This window comes from Lytechinus pictus, chromosome 3, assembly GCF_037042905.1.
Source record: "Lytechinus pictus isolate F3 Inbred chromosome 3, Lp3.0, whole genome shotgun sequence".
In the NCBI taxonomy this organism is placed as follows: Eukaryota; Metazoa; Echinodermata; class Echinoidea; order Temnopleuroida; family Toxopneustidae; genus Lytechinus; species Lytechinus pictus.
The window spans coordinates 42,603,452-42,620,012 of record NC_087247.1 but is presented as its reverse complement, the minus strand read 5'-3'; the positions used below and the strand labels follow the sequence as shown (position 1 = coordinate 42,620,012).

The following is a 16,561-nucleotide window of genomic DNA, read 5'->3' as shown; positions in this document are numbered from 1 at the left end:
TCTCTGCACTTGCACTCTAAACTTCTCACAATTTCTCATCAATTTCCACCAAATATAAATCAATCATTCATAACGGTAAGCTGCCACCATCTAGCCTTTTTATGAGAGCACTAGATTCTCCTCTCTTTACAACATTTGTTTATAAAGAGACACCAGGCTCGCTGGAGCATAAATAAAATAAATATCCACAAACCAACCACTCTTTATTTTTTATTTTTTACTTTATTTTTTAGTGATACCGTCACAATAGTAACTTGTATGCATCGGGGCCCTGATACTATGACCACCTCCATGTCCACTTGAACAGCACAGATGGTGACTACATTTATCACTTCAGAAGAAACATGTCCCCACATCCTCATATCTTATTATATCTTATTAACATTATATTGCATCTTTATACGGTGTATTGTAGATTTTGTAAGTGTGAAGTATGATATTATTTGACATGTTAATAAAAACATTCCTCTCAAATTGGGTAAAAAAATGTCTGATTCTCATATCCAAGAAAACCGAAGATTAACATGGGACGACTCTGAATTTCTGAGCTTACCCCATCCAAATGGTTTGAACCTCTGTATCAATCCTTCTGGCATCTTTGGAGCTTCTGATTGTTTGATTTCTGGAAGGCTCTGGTTTGAAGGGGGTAAACTTGGTGATTCCATGATCACTATCTGACCCTTGAATGCTGGACCTAATATTTTGGAAGGTTTTATATGGATGAAAGAAGAGGATTAGATTTATCGATAAGGGAGACCATTTATTTCCATTAAAAATCAAAGTAGACAATACAAACACACACATAAAAAAATAACACAGCAAAATTGGAAGGGCTCTGAGAAAAACTTGTGAGGATGGGGCCAAGTACAAAGATATGCAATAAACATACAAAAGAAAACTGAAAAGAAAAGATTTCAAAAGAAATGTATAGAGAATGGGAGAAGGAAAATAAATATAAAACAAATAGTAGGGAGAAGAGAGACAAGGAGGGGAGATAGTTAAAAGGGGGGGGGGGTAAAAACATGATACACTGGACTTCCAAAATTACCACTCTAAGCACTGATCTATAATTCTCCAGACTTCCTAAATTTGTTTCCTTTTCAAGTCTCAAGTAACCTTTAAGACAGAATTTGTGATGCCTGGGTACAAGGTTCCAAAATCATCAAGTAACACTGTGCAAGTGCATGTCAGACACCAAACTGCTAAAAAACACGATTTCATACAAATCCCATGCAAATTCTGTTCCTAACTGAAATAAAAATAAAAATCTTTTTACACTAACTAAAATAACTTTATAATTTCTTGTTGTTGATAATAAAAAGTAAGAAGTTCAAATACAATAATTATGAAAACATTTTTATACAATTTTTGATGTGCACTTGATTAAAATCTAATAAAGAGTCTCTAAAATGATTGCAGTTCAAAGACTTCAATAAATTTTAACCAAGGTCTAATTTTAGCCATAAATTAGCATAATCAATCCTTATACAACAAAATGAGTACGGTAGATTATACCATACAACCCTGTTGATTACAGGTATTTCATTCTCTGTCATCATGAATTTTTCGTTTTTTGGTGTGATTACACGAACCAAAGTCAAGATCTTAGGGGGCCATAATGCCCCTCCCCCGACTGAAAAGACTAAAACACCCGAAGACTATTAGAGTTGGGGCACTATGTAAAATTTCTGTGTAGTATTATGAATATTTATTCATAAAAAGCTCTACCATACAAAACTACAATTTTGAGGATTTACAATTGTTTAAAAGTAGTGCATTTCAATTTTCATTTTTTTATGCAAAGAAGTTCCCACTAAAAAAAAAATACATTATCACTTTTGACTAATAATAAAGGAAATATTCTCCAACGGGCCTGAGGGATTCCCAATACTGTTACAAAGAATGATCAGTTGCAACATATATGAACATATTTTTCTTGGAAAGATTCATGGCAAAGTGTACTAACATTTCCATATATGGTGATGATATGGAATAGCAGAAAGTTGACATTGTATTATAATTAAGTGCTTCCTATAATCATTCAAAGTATAGTGCTACATGTAAAATGATATCACACCAATCATGTGGCTGGTATATGATCATTCTCTCTTCCATTCTCCCTGAGACAAATAATGAAGACTATAATAAAGAATTTTACACAAAATATTTATTCAGGATGCAATTCAAGATTAAACATTTATAGCAAAATATCATATTTTGGGTTGCATTGTCTAATAGGACAATTTCAGTAAGTCGAAATCAAGAATAAACAAAAAAATCTTTTCTAAAAGAGAGAGAGAGAAAGAATCCAATCAATTAAATCAAAGCAAGCAACTCGAAAAAGTGTCTACATTTTCCCCCATAGTTTTTTTAAGGAAGAATATCATGTAATCTCATGTAAAAATATGTGAATATCATATCACTGTACCATAATTCATTTTGCAAAGATAGAATGGAATGGACAAATTTCTTTAAATAGAAAAAGACATTATCTTTAGATACCTTTGGAGGAAAAATAATGTCAATACTTTCATTTTAAATTGCATACCTGAAAGAAAATTAAATAAATTGTTTCAATACTTCATGCTGTATTCTTCATCAGACATGTCTTTTTGCAACATACATAGCAACCACAATTCTCCTCAAACATATTTGATTCGATAGGAAAATGTCCTACAAATTCCATTGCTTATCTACATAAAATATGTCATCAACACCTACAACATGTATATACCACTTCTATTTCTTTTAAACATTTGCAAAATAATAAGATGACTGTGGTCATGACAGTGTTACTTTCAAGCATTTAATATTTGGCGCAAAGCATGACATCATGTGCTTGACTTCCTTCCTTGTGCAAGCCTACGGCATGTACACATATCAACAAAAAGTACCTTAAGTAGTTCATGAAAAAAACATTTGTAGAGGTTACTAGCATGGTAAGAATTCTTGAGAATATCTGACCTGAAATTGTAAAAATAAGACCTCTCGATTTTGTTAACTCACTAGGATTATTTACTTAACCATTATGAGCCCACATGTTTTATGTCAGTCCACCAACAAGAAAAAGAAATGTCATAATTAATGTTCTTGTTAATGTTACTTCTCTCCAAACATCAAATCCTTGGAAACAAATTATACAAATATAACATATCAAGCCATATTAAGTAACCAGAAAAGAAGGTTGTTTACATTACCTGGTTCAAGATTCCTTCCTTCCTGAGATGGCAACAACAAATATGGAGACCGCCCCTTTTAGTAAGGAAACACATAAATTGATTTTATGTTAAAACATTAATATTTTCCCATTATTTGAACAATCATTGCAGTTCCAATATAAAGCTTTTGTCAGTTTTCTCTTTAGAATTTTGTTAAAATGTTATATTGTTAAAATAAAATGAATTTGACAATTTTAAGAAAAAAAAAATTGATCTCCCTAACTTCATACAAAAACCATAATTATTTTCCCTCATAAAAAGATACAACATAAAGTAAATAAAGTCCAATTTTGTAATAAAGTAAACATTTTGTGATACAATTTGGTAGTAACAAATAAGCTTGTAGTTAGATTATTTAATGCTTTCACTGATTCGTCTCTAATTGAATCTTAAGCTTATGAACAAGCAATCTTTAGTGAAATAAAATTGATGGTCATACAAGTGTAAGAAACCATGGTATGTGAGAAATATTTGGCAATTATCCATATCAGACAATATAATGACTTAACTGGTGATAACGAAAGACCCAAATATTGTGCAATTTCCCATTTCAACTTTCAATAAAAAAAATCCAATGCCAGAATGAAACCACAATAAAATGATCATTCTGGTATTAAGGTGCAGATACAAAATGCTGAAGCTATTTTTTATTATTACCTCATTTTCTTTATTCTGCCTAACAGAGACTGCTTCATATTTTTTGTTGTCTCCTGAAGAAAACTCTACTGGATCCCCATCAAGATTCAATGTCACATCTTCAATAGCAGAACAATCAAACTAAAAACAATATATAACAAAATTACTAGGATTAAACAATGAAGAAAAGATCATTTTTGCTCTTTAGGCCTGCTTATCTTCCAAGAAATATTTTTTTGTTATGTCCGATTTAAATCAAGTACCATAAAAAAAAGTAGATTTTATTATTGAAAGTTCAGCTACATTGTACATGTGTATTTCAAGCTGTATCTCATGACTTGTAGTGATTGAATCAGAAGTTCCTCTATTCAAAAATGTATGTTATAAATACCCTACTCAATATACACTTATTTTTGCTCTGTTGGGCCCTTGCTGATATGCTCATTCACGACTACACCTTATTTTGTACAGCATATATGTTTTTGTTATCTTAAGTTTCGATCTATCTGAAAGTATCTGAATATACTATACTTTATACTTTGATATTGTACATGTATTAGAATAAAATAGGCTATATACTTTTTTTCTTTGATTACAATTTATCATAAAATGAAAAAAGCTTACACCAGTTGGAGCTCTGATAAGCCACAGTTCCTTTCTTGACTTGCTTACATCTTTCATACTGAGAGGGCAGTTATCTTCAGACAAATCAACCTCTTCAAATGAAGGAGGGGTGATAAACCTATTATCATTTAAGATAGAGAGGGTAAGGGAGGAGAGAAGAAAGAGAGAGAGAGATTGAAAGGGAACCAGAGAAAGGGGGAGTCACTCACAACCCATCACAACACAAAAGTAGCAATATCATATGACTCTATCAAACAGTCTTTACATTGTTACATTGATATCACAAAATCATTTGAGCTTTGTAAACAAAAGCTTAGCTCAATCAAAAAGCAAATACTGACAGAATATGCAGAATAGGACAGCATCAATATCCATATATCATTTGTATTAGAGAATCAATTATCAGTGCTGACAAATAAGTTAAGCTATTGCTCCACCTATAAAAAAATCAGGAACAATTTTCATATTAATTCACTTTAAAGTTGACTTTAAATTTTTTGGTTTCTTTAGTTGTTTGGTCAAATACTTCTTTATTTTATGTTAGACTGAAAGGAAACATGAATGACACTGAATTGTCCCAAAGCAATCTTTTTTTTCCCTTAACAATATCTACATGTAATCTGAATTATGACTTTCATTTAATACAGGATATGGTTTCACTCAAATCCAGGCAAAGTGCTGGGGTTTTTTTTAGCATACCAACATTTATCTTAGTATCAGGAATAAGGATAATTGCACAAGGATGTGGTAGCATCATTTTTCACTCTGTAATGAGTTTTATACTCATTCCATGAAAATATTGCCAAAAACTCTGATCGTAATAGGCTAAAGATGGAGAATAAATCACATTCACAAAAAATGAAATATAAACTCTGAACAAACTCCTTACAAACATTCTGTAAAGGTTAATACTTTATGGTGGTTTATTTCGATGCTCCAATATCAAGTATATATACGTGTAGAGCTGTATTCAAGTGAACAACAATTTGAGCTTCAATATGACAGTCTTGTTGAGGGTAATCTGAATAATGTATTGCTATAGGAAAATAGATGACACTTAGTAGGATCCATGATAACACCAAGTACTATTTTACAAAATTTGATGGATGGAAATCTATGGATAGTCTACTGCAATGGTGAGTTTCATTGGCTGGAGGCCTGGAAACAACCCTGCAAGATATTCCTCGCAATATTTTAGCACAAAATTTTTGTTAATGAAACATAGCCCGGATTGATAGTTGCAATGACAAGATAGCAATATCTTTATCAGATTTTAATCACTTTCAAATTCAGAACTAGATCCTTAAATGAGATTCAATGAACTAAACCAAACTGAGCAAAACAAAAACATTTTTAGAATGCACTAATAACAGAGAGATTTTAAAAAGAAAACATACCCCATAATACAGACCCCTTGCAACATATGCCCTCCCTCTACAGTAGTTAAAGTATACATCCGAAGAATCAAAAGTATTTTATAATGACTTTATGTGGTCATCATTGTAAAGGGGAAGTATTACTAATCAGATATATAACTTCACTTTTCAAAATAGTGATCAGAGTTTGCAGAAATCAGCTCTCAAAAATGATTTATTTTCATGCCATATTTCTGCCTTCCACCGGTCCTCTTGCGAGCTCCAGCTGAGTGACGTCACACAATGAGCAGTGAGCAGCTGAGCTGACAGCAGCCCATTGGAGACGATCTTTCCAATCAGCGTTTTTTGCTCTTAGAATTGTTTATTGCTCTTAATATTGGTCTTGTTATATAGATAAAAGTTTGAATTTACTGAACAGTGAAAAAAAGTGCACATTTAACGTATTTTGGTAACCGATATTTAGCTTATAATTTTTTTTTCAAGAAATATATGTAAATAAACAAAGCATATTTTCACGTAGAAATCACACTTGCGTCACATTAATATTATAATCAATATAAAGCATAGACATTCTTCTTTATGATTGAACAAAAATTATGAAATTTCATTAAGTAGCAAAGTCAGGAACCACAAAAAAACATGGCAATATCCATCGCGAAATGACTGAAACTGCAGTTGAATTGCCGAAGCATTATTAGGCAACAGCGGCGAGCGGACTTTATTTCATATATCTTAAAAATGCCTTTCCAGTAGGGCAATGGTCTGTGGCCAAATGCGTTGGCCATTGTTTTGTCATGTGCGAGGACCCTGGTTCGAAACTCGGAATTTTTTTTTCTGGGCATTTTTTTTTTATTCCTTCCCCGTCCCTACCCATCTTTTTTTCTCTTTTTATTTTCTTGTGAAATTCTATTCAGACCTGTATTTATCAAATCTTGCTTCTTAATTGCTGCTTTTGATTTTCAAGTTCTTGATTAGATTATTTCTACTCTTATTTGGGATGGGAGGGGTAGAGTTAAAAGTCAAGTCCACATCAACTAAAAATTATTTGAATAGAGTAATTTCCCTTGTTGTTTTTACTCAAAACAGTCATATACACAAAACAATGATATGCAAATTAGAGTTGTCACTCACATCACATTCGTTTCTATTTTTTGTGGCATTTTGTTTTTTATTCTTTGCAGATTTGACGATAGGAAACTCTTCATCTGATCACAATAGGTTATATTTACGGAACTGTTAAAATAGTAATTATATAAATTTGAATCAAAGTTTTTATGAAATTTCCTGCAATATCTTGTTATTTTTCTTTAAATTCAAATGAATTTTTGATTGCGTGGACTTCTCCTTTACTCTTAATGTAGGGAATGCATAGCAAAATTTATCCAGAAACAAAATTGTCTTAGAATATGCAAATCAGTAATTGGACACATGTTCACTTCTCTTTCATCCAGGCCACTTCCTCACATCCACCAGGCTTTCAGTCTTATAACAAAAATGATGAACCATCACACAACAGCACACAACATTCACAGTGCTTCACAATAAATATTTCACTTATGTTCATACATGCAATAAATATTGTGGAAAACAAATAAAAGGCGTACCCATATTCAAATACCGTTTAAAAGGACAAATATATTATACCTTTCGAGAAAAATCAGCACGTTAAATATCTGATAACAAAACATAATTATGGGGCACTGCAAGAAACTTATGTTCAATTGCAAATCAAGCGTAAGTCTTAAATTCAAATTCAAGCGTAATAAGGTCGAGTTGCAGTCGCAATTCAACTACATGTTTAATCAAAGGACTTACCCTTGATTTGGGACGTGTGATTGAGTATAACATTTCTCGCAAAATGCCCTAGTAACATTAAAATTGTTATTTCATTTTAAATTGTGTGTTATTATTTTTGACAAGCTGTATTCCTGTCCAAGTCAAATTTCTTAGTTCTCTCCAAAACTGTGCTCAAAATTGTTTCCAAGATTGATAAAGAAAATTTTTCTTTTGTATCATTATCAGTCCACAACTTGCAAACCGTAGGTCCTGGAAAGAGTGAAGAAAAAAATGGCTATATCCAAATCATAGTAAAAGGACATGATGGAATCTCCCAGATTGAGGTAGCAAGCAGAGACCAGAAGTCACCAGAGTCAGCAAGTGTGCAGATCTGTGTGTAGAAGAGAGAAAAAAAAGAAATAGTTTAAATAATCAAATCAAAGTATAAATTTAATTATCGTGATGATTGATGACGTGCGGTGGCATGTAATTCCCGGTCAACAACAAATGATAGTAGGTTAAGACACCTGAAAAGTTCCACTCAGAACACTGGTGCTCTACCTCAAGTGATGTTTGTGTAGGCCCCACTCCACTTCACTACCGCTACACTACCGTACATGTACGCCACACCTACCCGGGTAGGTGTGTAGCGTAGTGTAGGCTGTAGCAGTAGTGAAGTGGAGACTACACGAACATCACTTGAGGTACGGTGCTCTCTGAGTCTCTGTGTCATTACAAAGATTGCATTTAGCTTCATTGTTGAAGGCATTACGCATGCATATATGCAGCAACACTCTAATCAGAAAGAAACACCAGACTCTAATTTTGGCCCACCCAAGGGTTCATTACATGCCGCCGCGCACAGAAAATTCAAGCCATAGAAGTCGTGTGTTGTGGACCCAAGAAGTGAGATCCCAGCACGCGCGACCCACTAGTTAGAAATCAACTGCCAAACGCGGTTCGTGGTGCGAGGTTAGTATACTAACAGTACTAACCTCGCAATACGTGTGAGTGATTTTGGCCAGGAATCAGGGTAATCACTGCTGAAAATTTGTCTGGCTTCATGACATCGGCATCATGGTGATATGATTCTGTGTATAATAAAAACTTAAACATTCCTCTGAAACAGCAGATTTTCAGCCATGGTCCATACCAGTGCTCCTAAATAATTTAATCGCCTGCCTGAGTCCTGACCAGTTTTAGAAATCTGAAGAAAAAATCTGCTGGAATTGTGCAAAAACATTATTTCTAAAATAAAGACTTTTTAATTTTAATAGTAGTTATGCCAAAATGCATGATTCTAAACTTATATCAGATCTGTATCTGTCATCTGACCTGAATGCATCGTCAGAACAAGTACAGTTTCCAAACATGCTTACCTTGACTTTTGACTGGATCAAACAGCGTAACCTGCAACATGCATCGGGAGCAAGTGAATGGGACCGTGCAGCTTGGAGTTTTTCAATAGTTAGTAGAGCAACACAACGAAGACTGTCGAGTGGACGAAATCGATCTTTCCAGTTCACAATTCAATAAAAACCGGGCAAAATAACACAGTTCTGGATCCCTTATAGTCTGAAGTTGTCGAAAACAGAATTCGGATATCACAATACATGAAGAAAACGGTAAATTCGAAGAAAAATAGAGACCAGGAAGGTGAATCAGCTATCAGTGTACTGCTGGCTTGCACAGAGCTAGAGAGCGGCTGAGTGAGTCGATCATCATGTGACGTCATTATTCTCGACTGTATTTGATCGCGTTAGTGTGTGTCTGGGGGCGGCTGGGGGGCTGAGAAGGGTCTCTAATAATTTCATTTCTTGCATTTCCACGACATCAATAACACTTTTTAGTGACATATTTGTGTATAAAAAGACAAGACATTTCCATTCATATATAATTTGTCTATAATCATCACTTTCGTGAATTTCTTTGGATGTATACTTTAAATCTTACCTTTCAATCTTTGTCATCTTGGTAATAGTTGGTTATGCAAGCTGCTCTCTAAAGGTGGAATCTCAAGGTCATTGCTCAACTAAAAAGATAAATAAATATGAAAAATGTTACATCTAATCTCATCTACAGTAGATAATTTAATGCCTAGATAATGAGTAGTGTCTGGATTTTAATAGACCCCTTGCAATTTATTCAGTCTTGATCTTAACATTCTAGTTAGGGGCAAGGCTGGTCTCAATTACTTTCTTCAATTACAATTACTTTTCAATTAAATTACATTTTTTTCAATTACAACTTCCAATTACTTTTGTCAATTACAATTACAATTACAATTACTTTGCATAAAAGTCATAAATGAAACATGAAGCACCACCTATTTCAACATAAGTTACAGAAAAACTGAAAAGGTGAAGGTTTATGTTAAAGAGCACAGATTCTGCCTATTACACTAGAGATGCTGAAGCAGTTGACGTGAAAAAGGTCATGCAATTAAATCATAGATTAAGTAAGTTTATTGTAAAGTAATGGAATGTAATCAAAAGTAATTAACAGTAATTGAAGTCAATTACATTTTATTCAATTATTATTACTTTCCTTTCAAAATCACAAATACAAAATGTAACTAATTACATAACTGATCAATGACCTTGTAACTGAGCCCAACCCTGGTTAGGGGAAATCATAAAATAAAACAAACTCATTAAACCTGTACGGGGCGCACAAAAACGTTGTTAGACTAACAGAGCACTAACAGCACTGTTAGTGAGGTTTTGCCCGCACAGAAGCATAATTTTGGCCCGATCACTAGCTAGCGCTGATGTTTGAATTATTCACTCTAACAGCGCCCTTGGCACCGATAGCAACAATGTTAGTGAATATCTCTTGCGTGTCTTGCGTAAAACTTGTCTCCTTTTTATATCAAGTGCTTTAAAATAGACCTAGATCGAATTAAAAGGGTACTCCAGCCAAAGGGGCGGATACAGTTTCTTCCAAATAGGGGCACATTTTCCCCGAGAAAAATTTAGACAAGCAAAAAAAAAAAAAGGTTTGCATCTAAGGTTAAGGGTATCATTGTCCCAACAAAAATTGACAAGCAAAAAAAGGTCCTTAATTGCTTCCAAGGGAGAGGGGGGCTTACTTGGGCAAAAATGGCTGGCATGTTTACATTAAAAATTTTGATTATTGCTTTGGGTCCGCCAGTGCTCCAGCTCCCAATACATTTGAGAGAAAAAAGAATCAAATTAGATAAGACTGTAATTTCAATCAGTAACAGAATTCTTCTATGGAAAATAATGAAAAAAGTTAGATAAATGAACTGAATAAAGTGAACACTGTACAGCATTTTTGAAAACATTGAAGCCTATCCATGCCACCACATATCCTCGAATGGTATTACAAAGCCTAGTCCCATTTTCCTTTTTTTCATGATTGTTATTATCACTGCTGTTATTACCTTGTTTTCCCCATTAATTATACCTATGATATGTAAATGACATGATGTTTTTTATTGCAAAACTAATAAAAGCCTAATAGAAAAGATCCGAACCTCATTCCCCTTTTCCCGATTTTACCGTGAACTGGTAAATTTAAGTTTCAACATATGTAAGCCTATGTAGGACTTGTCAATGGTCATGATGATTACTGAAGCAGTGGTCATGTTTATTTTCCACTGTAAGGACAAATTCAGTTTAAATGAACATTATTTCATATATACAAATTAATAAGTGGGGAAATGACATCAGCTCGTCTACTGTACATTCTTTCTCACATTGACTTAAATATTAATTTTACAGAAGTTATGCAAAACTATATATATTTTTTAAAGTTCATTTCTATTTTTTTAACTAGAGCTGCTCGGTGGGTCGCACAGCCGAGCAAATGTATCCCCCGAACCCACCGCGTCATCCGTCATTGCGATATATAGAGCTCACACAGAAATTTGACAAATAAATATAATTATCATGGTGACAATGACCCTAGCATGCAGGTCCCCCAAGCCCATCTACCATCCAAGTGTGGTTGAAAAGTGACTTATGGTTTCGGAGAAAGAGAGTCTTGCATGTAAACTTCAACGTTGACCTGAAAATGACCTTTGACCTTACCATGTGACCTCCGACTGCAGCATTACATGCAGGTCCCCCAAGTCCATCTACCATCTAAGTTTGGTGGAAAAGTGACTTACGGTTGCAGAGTTAGGTGTCATAAGAGAGTCTTGCATGTAAACTTTAACGTTGACCTGAAAATTACCTTTGACCTCAGACTGCAGAATAACATGCAGGTCCCCCAAGTCCATCTACCATCCAAGTTTGGTTGAAAAGTGACTTACGGTTGGAGAGTTAGGTGTCATAAGAGAGTCTTGCATGTAATCTTTAACGCTGATCTGAAAATGACCTTTGACCTTAATATGTGACCTCCCACTGCAGCATAACATGCAGGTCCCCCAAGTCCATCTACCATCCAAGTTTGGTTGAAAAGTATCTTACGGTTGCGGAGTTAGGTGTCATAAGAGAGTCTTGCATGTAAACTTTAACGTTGACCTGAAAATGACCTTTGACCTAACCATGCAACCTCCCACAGCAGCATAACATGCAGGTCCCCCAAGTCCATCTACCATCCAAGTTTGGTTGAAAAGTGACTTACGGTTGCGGAGTTAGGTGTCATAAGAGTCTTGCATGTAAACTTTAACGTTGACCTGAAAATGACCTTTGACCTTACCATGCAACCTCAGACTGCAGCATAACATGCAGGTACCCGAATCCATCTACCATCTAAGTTTGGTTGAAAAGTGACTTACGGTTGCAGAGTTAGGTGTCATAAGAGAGTCTTGCATGTAAACTTTAACGCTGACCTGAAAATGACCTTTGACCTTACCATGTGACCTCCCACAGCAGCATAACATGCAGTTCCCCCAAGTCCATCTACCATCCAAGTTTGGTTGAAAAGTGACTTACGGTTGCGGAGTTAGGTGTCATAAGAGTCTTGCATGTAAACTTTAACGTTGACCTGAAAATGACCTTTGACCTTACCATGCAACCTCAGACTGCAGCATAACATGCAGGTACCCCAAATCCATCTACCATCCACGTTTGGTTGAAAAAAGACTTACGGTTGCAGAGTTAGGTGTCATAAGAGAGTCTTGCATGTAATCTTTAACGCTGACCTGAAAATGACCTTTGACCTTAACATGTGACCTCCCACTGCAGCATAACATGCAGGTCCCCCAAGTCCATCTACCATCCAAGTTTGGTTGAAAAGTATCTTACGGTTGCGGAGTTAGGTGTCATAAGAGAGTCTTGCATGTAAACTTTAACGTTGACCTGAAAATGACCTTTGACCTTACCATGTGACCTCCTACTGCAGCATAACATGCAGGTACCCCAAATCCATCTACCATCCAAGTTTGGTTGAAAAGTGACTTACGGTTGCGTGCAGGTCCCCCAAGTCCATCTACCATCCAAGTTTGGTTGAAAAGTATCTTACGGTTGCGGAGTTAGGTGTCATAAGAGAGTCTTGCATGTAAACTTTAACGTTGACCTGAAAATGACCTTTGACCTAACCATGCAACCTGCCACAGCAGCATAACATGCAGGTCCCCCAAGTCCATCTACCATCCAAGTTTGGTTGAAAAGTGACTTACGGTTGCGGAGTTAGGTGTCATAAGAGTCTTGCATGTAAACTTTAACGTTGACCTGAAAATGACCTTTGACCTTACCATGCAACCTCAGACTGCAGCATAACATGCAGGTACCCCAAATCCATCTACCATCCACGTTTGGTTGAAAAAAGACTTACGGTTGCAGAGTTAGGTGTCATAAGAGAGTCTTGCATGTAATCTTTAACGCTGACCTGAAAATGACCTTTGACCTTAACATGTGACCTCCCACTGCAGCATAACATGCAGGTCCCCCAAGTCCATCTACCATCCAAGTTTGGTTGAAAAGTATCTTACAGTTGCGGAGTTAGGTGTCATAAGAGTCTTGCATGTAAACTTTAACGTTGACCTGAAAATGACCTTTGACCTTACCATGCAACCTCAGACTGCAGCATAACATGCAGGTACCCCAAATCCATCTACCATCCACGTTTGGTTGAAAAAAGACTTACGGTTGCAGAGTTAGGTGTCATAAGAGAGTCTTGCATGTAAACTTTAACGCTGACCTGAAAATGACCTTTGACCTTAACATGTGACCTCCCACTGCAGCATAACATGCAGGTCCCCCAAGTCCATCTACCATCCAAGTTTGGTTGAAAAGTATCTTATGGTTGCGGAGTTAGGTGTCATAAGAGAGTCTTGCATGTAAACTTTAACGTTGACCTGAAAATGACCTTTGACCTTACCATGTGACCTCCGACTGCAGCATAATATGCAGGTACCCCAAATTCATCTACCATCCAAGTTTGGTTGAAAAGTGACTTACGGTTGCAGAGTTAGGTGTCATAAGAGAGTCTTGCATGTAAACTTTAACGTTGACCTGAAAATGACCTTTGACCTTACCATATGACCTCTGACTGCAGCATAACATGCAGGTTCCCCCAAGTCCATCTACCATTCAAGTTTGGTTGAAAGTGGATTACGGTTGCGGAGTTAGGTGTCATAAGAGAGTCTTGCATGTAAACTTTAATGTTGACCTGAAAATGACCTTTGACCTTACCATGTGACCTCCAACTGCAGCATAACATGTAGGTCCCCTAAGTCCATCTACCATCCAAGTTTGGTTGAAAAGTGACGCTCGCGTCCGTAACGTTGGGGAAGTACAATAAGAAACAAGATGGCGGCGTAAACATCGGGCAAGTCTCTTCCGTCTTTTCACAATATTTTTTCCTTTTTTTGATGAATTCTTGTTTTAAAAATAACGAGAGCGTAGAAATGTCGGAAATTAAGTTTTATCCCATGTACATGATTTAGAGCTAGATCTTTTAGAAGGAAAGTAGAAATCTCGGGGGTGAAAGTTTCAGGTTTTGGCTGGCTCTGTGTGGGTCTATGAGATAGAAGGCCTGGCTTCATACGAGAGTAACCTTACGTTAGTAAATGATTTTTACTCTCTAGAAGCCGCCTGGCTAGGTTTAACATAACGGGATTAATAATGCATTGAGCCTATGGGATAAAGGCCCTTACATACACATGGATTACTATTATTTGTACGTCATAGATTTTTCCTAAGTATAAGGCTCAAACCCACTGACAACACCTGTGCCTAACACTAACATGCTCACTTTCAGTGCGTCCATTCTGCTCATGGAGTTAGTGGCCGATTTGTCAGTGACTTGTCAGCGCTAACTACACCTTCACTAACAGCGTTTCTGTGCAGCCGCTACTGGACTATAATGATGAGCACGAAAGACCAAACCTAATCTGTAATCAATTGTGCAATTCAGCAAAAAAAGTAGAATAATATACCAAAGTATACACCGTTCAATGATTCTCTATTGCACATGGTCAAAATGTATGCATCCATCACAGATAGACTTTTTGTGTTACCGCCTTACCGGACTCTAATGTCGCGTTGTAGAGGTTTGCGAAAGGTGGCTATTGAATATTGTTAAAGGACAAGTCCATCCCAATAAAAATTTGGTTTGAATAAAAGGAGAAAAATCCAACAAACGCAACACTGAAAATTTCATCAAAATCGGTTGTAAAAACTAAAATAAGAAAGTTATGACATTTCAAAGTTTTGCTGAATTTCACAAAACAGTTATATGCACATCCTGGTCGGTATGCAAATGAGCAGACAGATGACGTCACCCACTCACTATTTCTTTTGTATTTTATTATATGAAATATGAAAAATTCGAATTTTCTCCTCATTGTCACGTGGAACAAACTTTTATTCCTCCCTGAACATGTGCAATTACCATTATTTTAACAGTTTGTGGTTGAATCAAGTTGGTCCCAATTGTCAAATCTGTAAAAATTGAAATATTGCATAATTCAAACAATAAAAAACAAAAGAAATAGTGAGTGAGTGACATCATAGACTCTCTCATTTGCATATCAATGAGTTGTGCATATAGGCCCCTAACTGTTTTGTGAAAAATAAGCAAAATTTAAAAATGTCATAACTTTCTTATTTTACATCCGATTTTGATGAAATTTTCAGTGTTATGTTCGTTTGATTTTTCTCTATCCATTCAAATCAACAAATTTTTGGGGTGGACTTGACCTTTAACATACTTAGTAGTAACAGGCGCCGCGCCTGCTGGTCTGCGCTGCGCCGCAAGGCCAGGCCTCGCAAGATTGCCTGCAAGCTCAGCTCCCTCCCGGAGATTCGGCTTAGCTTGCGATCTGCTGCGCTGGCAACAGTACGGTACCTATAATTTAGTTTGGTTCAAATTAGGCATAGACTAATCAATAAGCATGATAAGAGATATCGGCATATCTAATATGGAATAGTATAATAATACCTTAGGTGGCTGAACACAAAAATATTAATTTAGTGCAATTTCCTTTGGCTCCTTTTCGGCAAGGCGCGGCGTCGCCCTTTCTTTTTTTGTTTACGCACGTGCATGTAGTGTATGAAGAGCCATTTTGTTTAAGTAATTTATTGATTCATTTATTTGTTTATTCATAAAATCATTCACTTTCTCACTATTTATAAAATTAATTATTAATTTATCTATTCTCTAATTATATATACATGTGTATATTTATTTATTTATCTGTTTTTTATTTGTATATTTATTGATTTATTTGTTTATCAATTCATCTATTTATACATTCAATATTTATGTATTATTCATACTTCTCTTTTTTCATTTAATAATTTACTCATTTATCATTTTATTACATGTATTCATCAATACATTTGTTTATGAATTTGCAAGGGCAGCAGAACGTTTTTCTTTTTGTTTGCGGGGAGGTGAAGGCACCTTTTTGAATTCAGATAATACAAATCTATCGAATTTAGGAGGGATCGTAATTATAGTGACCGATAGTGAACCTTGCATATTAATCTCTATTTCGGCGCCAATTTTGGTATA

At 35.5% G+C, this 16,561-nt stretch overlaps 1 protein-coding gene across 1 annotated transcript; it reads right to left on the bottom strand.

Annotated features, from left to right (window-relative positions):
* Window positions 1-231: 231 nt before the first annotated feature.
* Window positions 232-16,091, bottom strand: LOC129256307 (DNA-directed RNA polymerase I subunit RPA34-like). Its single transcript, XM_054894549.2, has 6 exons — window positions 15,986-16,091; window positions 9,584-9,662; window positions 4,479-4,596; window positions 3,876-3,995; window positions 3,198-3,252; window positions 232-694 (listed from the first exon to the last, which is right to left on the bottom strand). Exons 2-6 carry the CDS (start codon window positions 9,598-9,600, stop codon window positions 498-500), a joined length of 507 nt encoding a protein of 168 aa, XP_054750524.1. The 5' UTR covers window positions 9,601-9,662; window positions 15,986-16,091; the 3' UTR covers window positions 232-497.
* Between the last annotated feature and the right edge of the window lie 470 nt (window positions 16,092-16,561).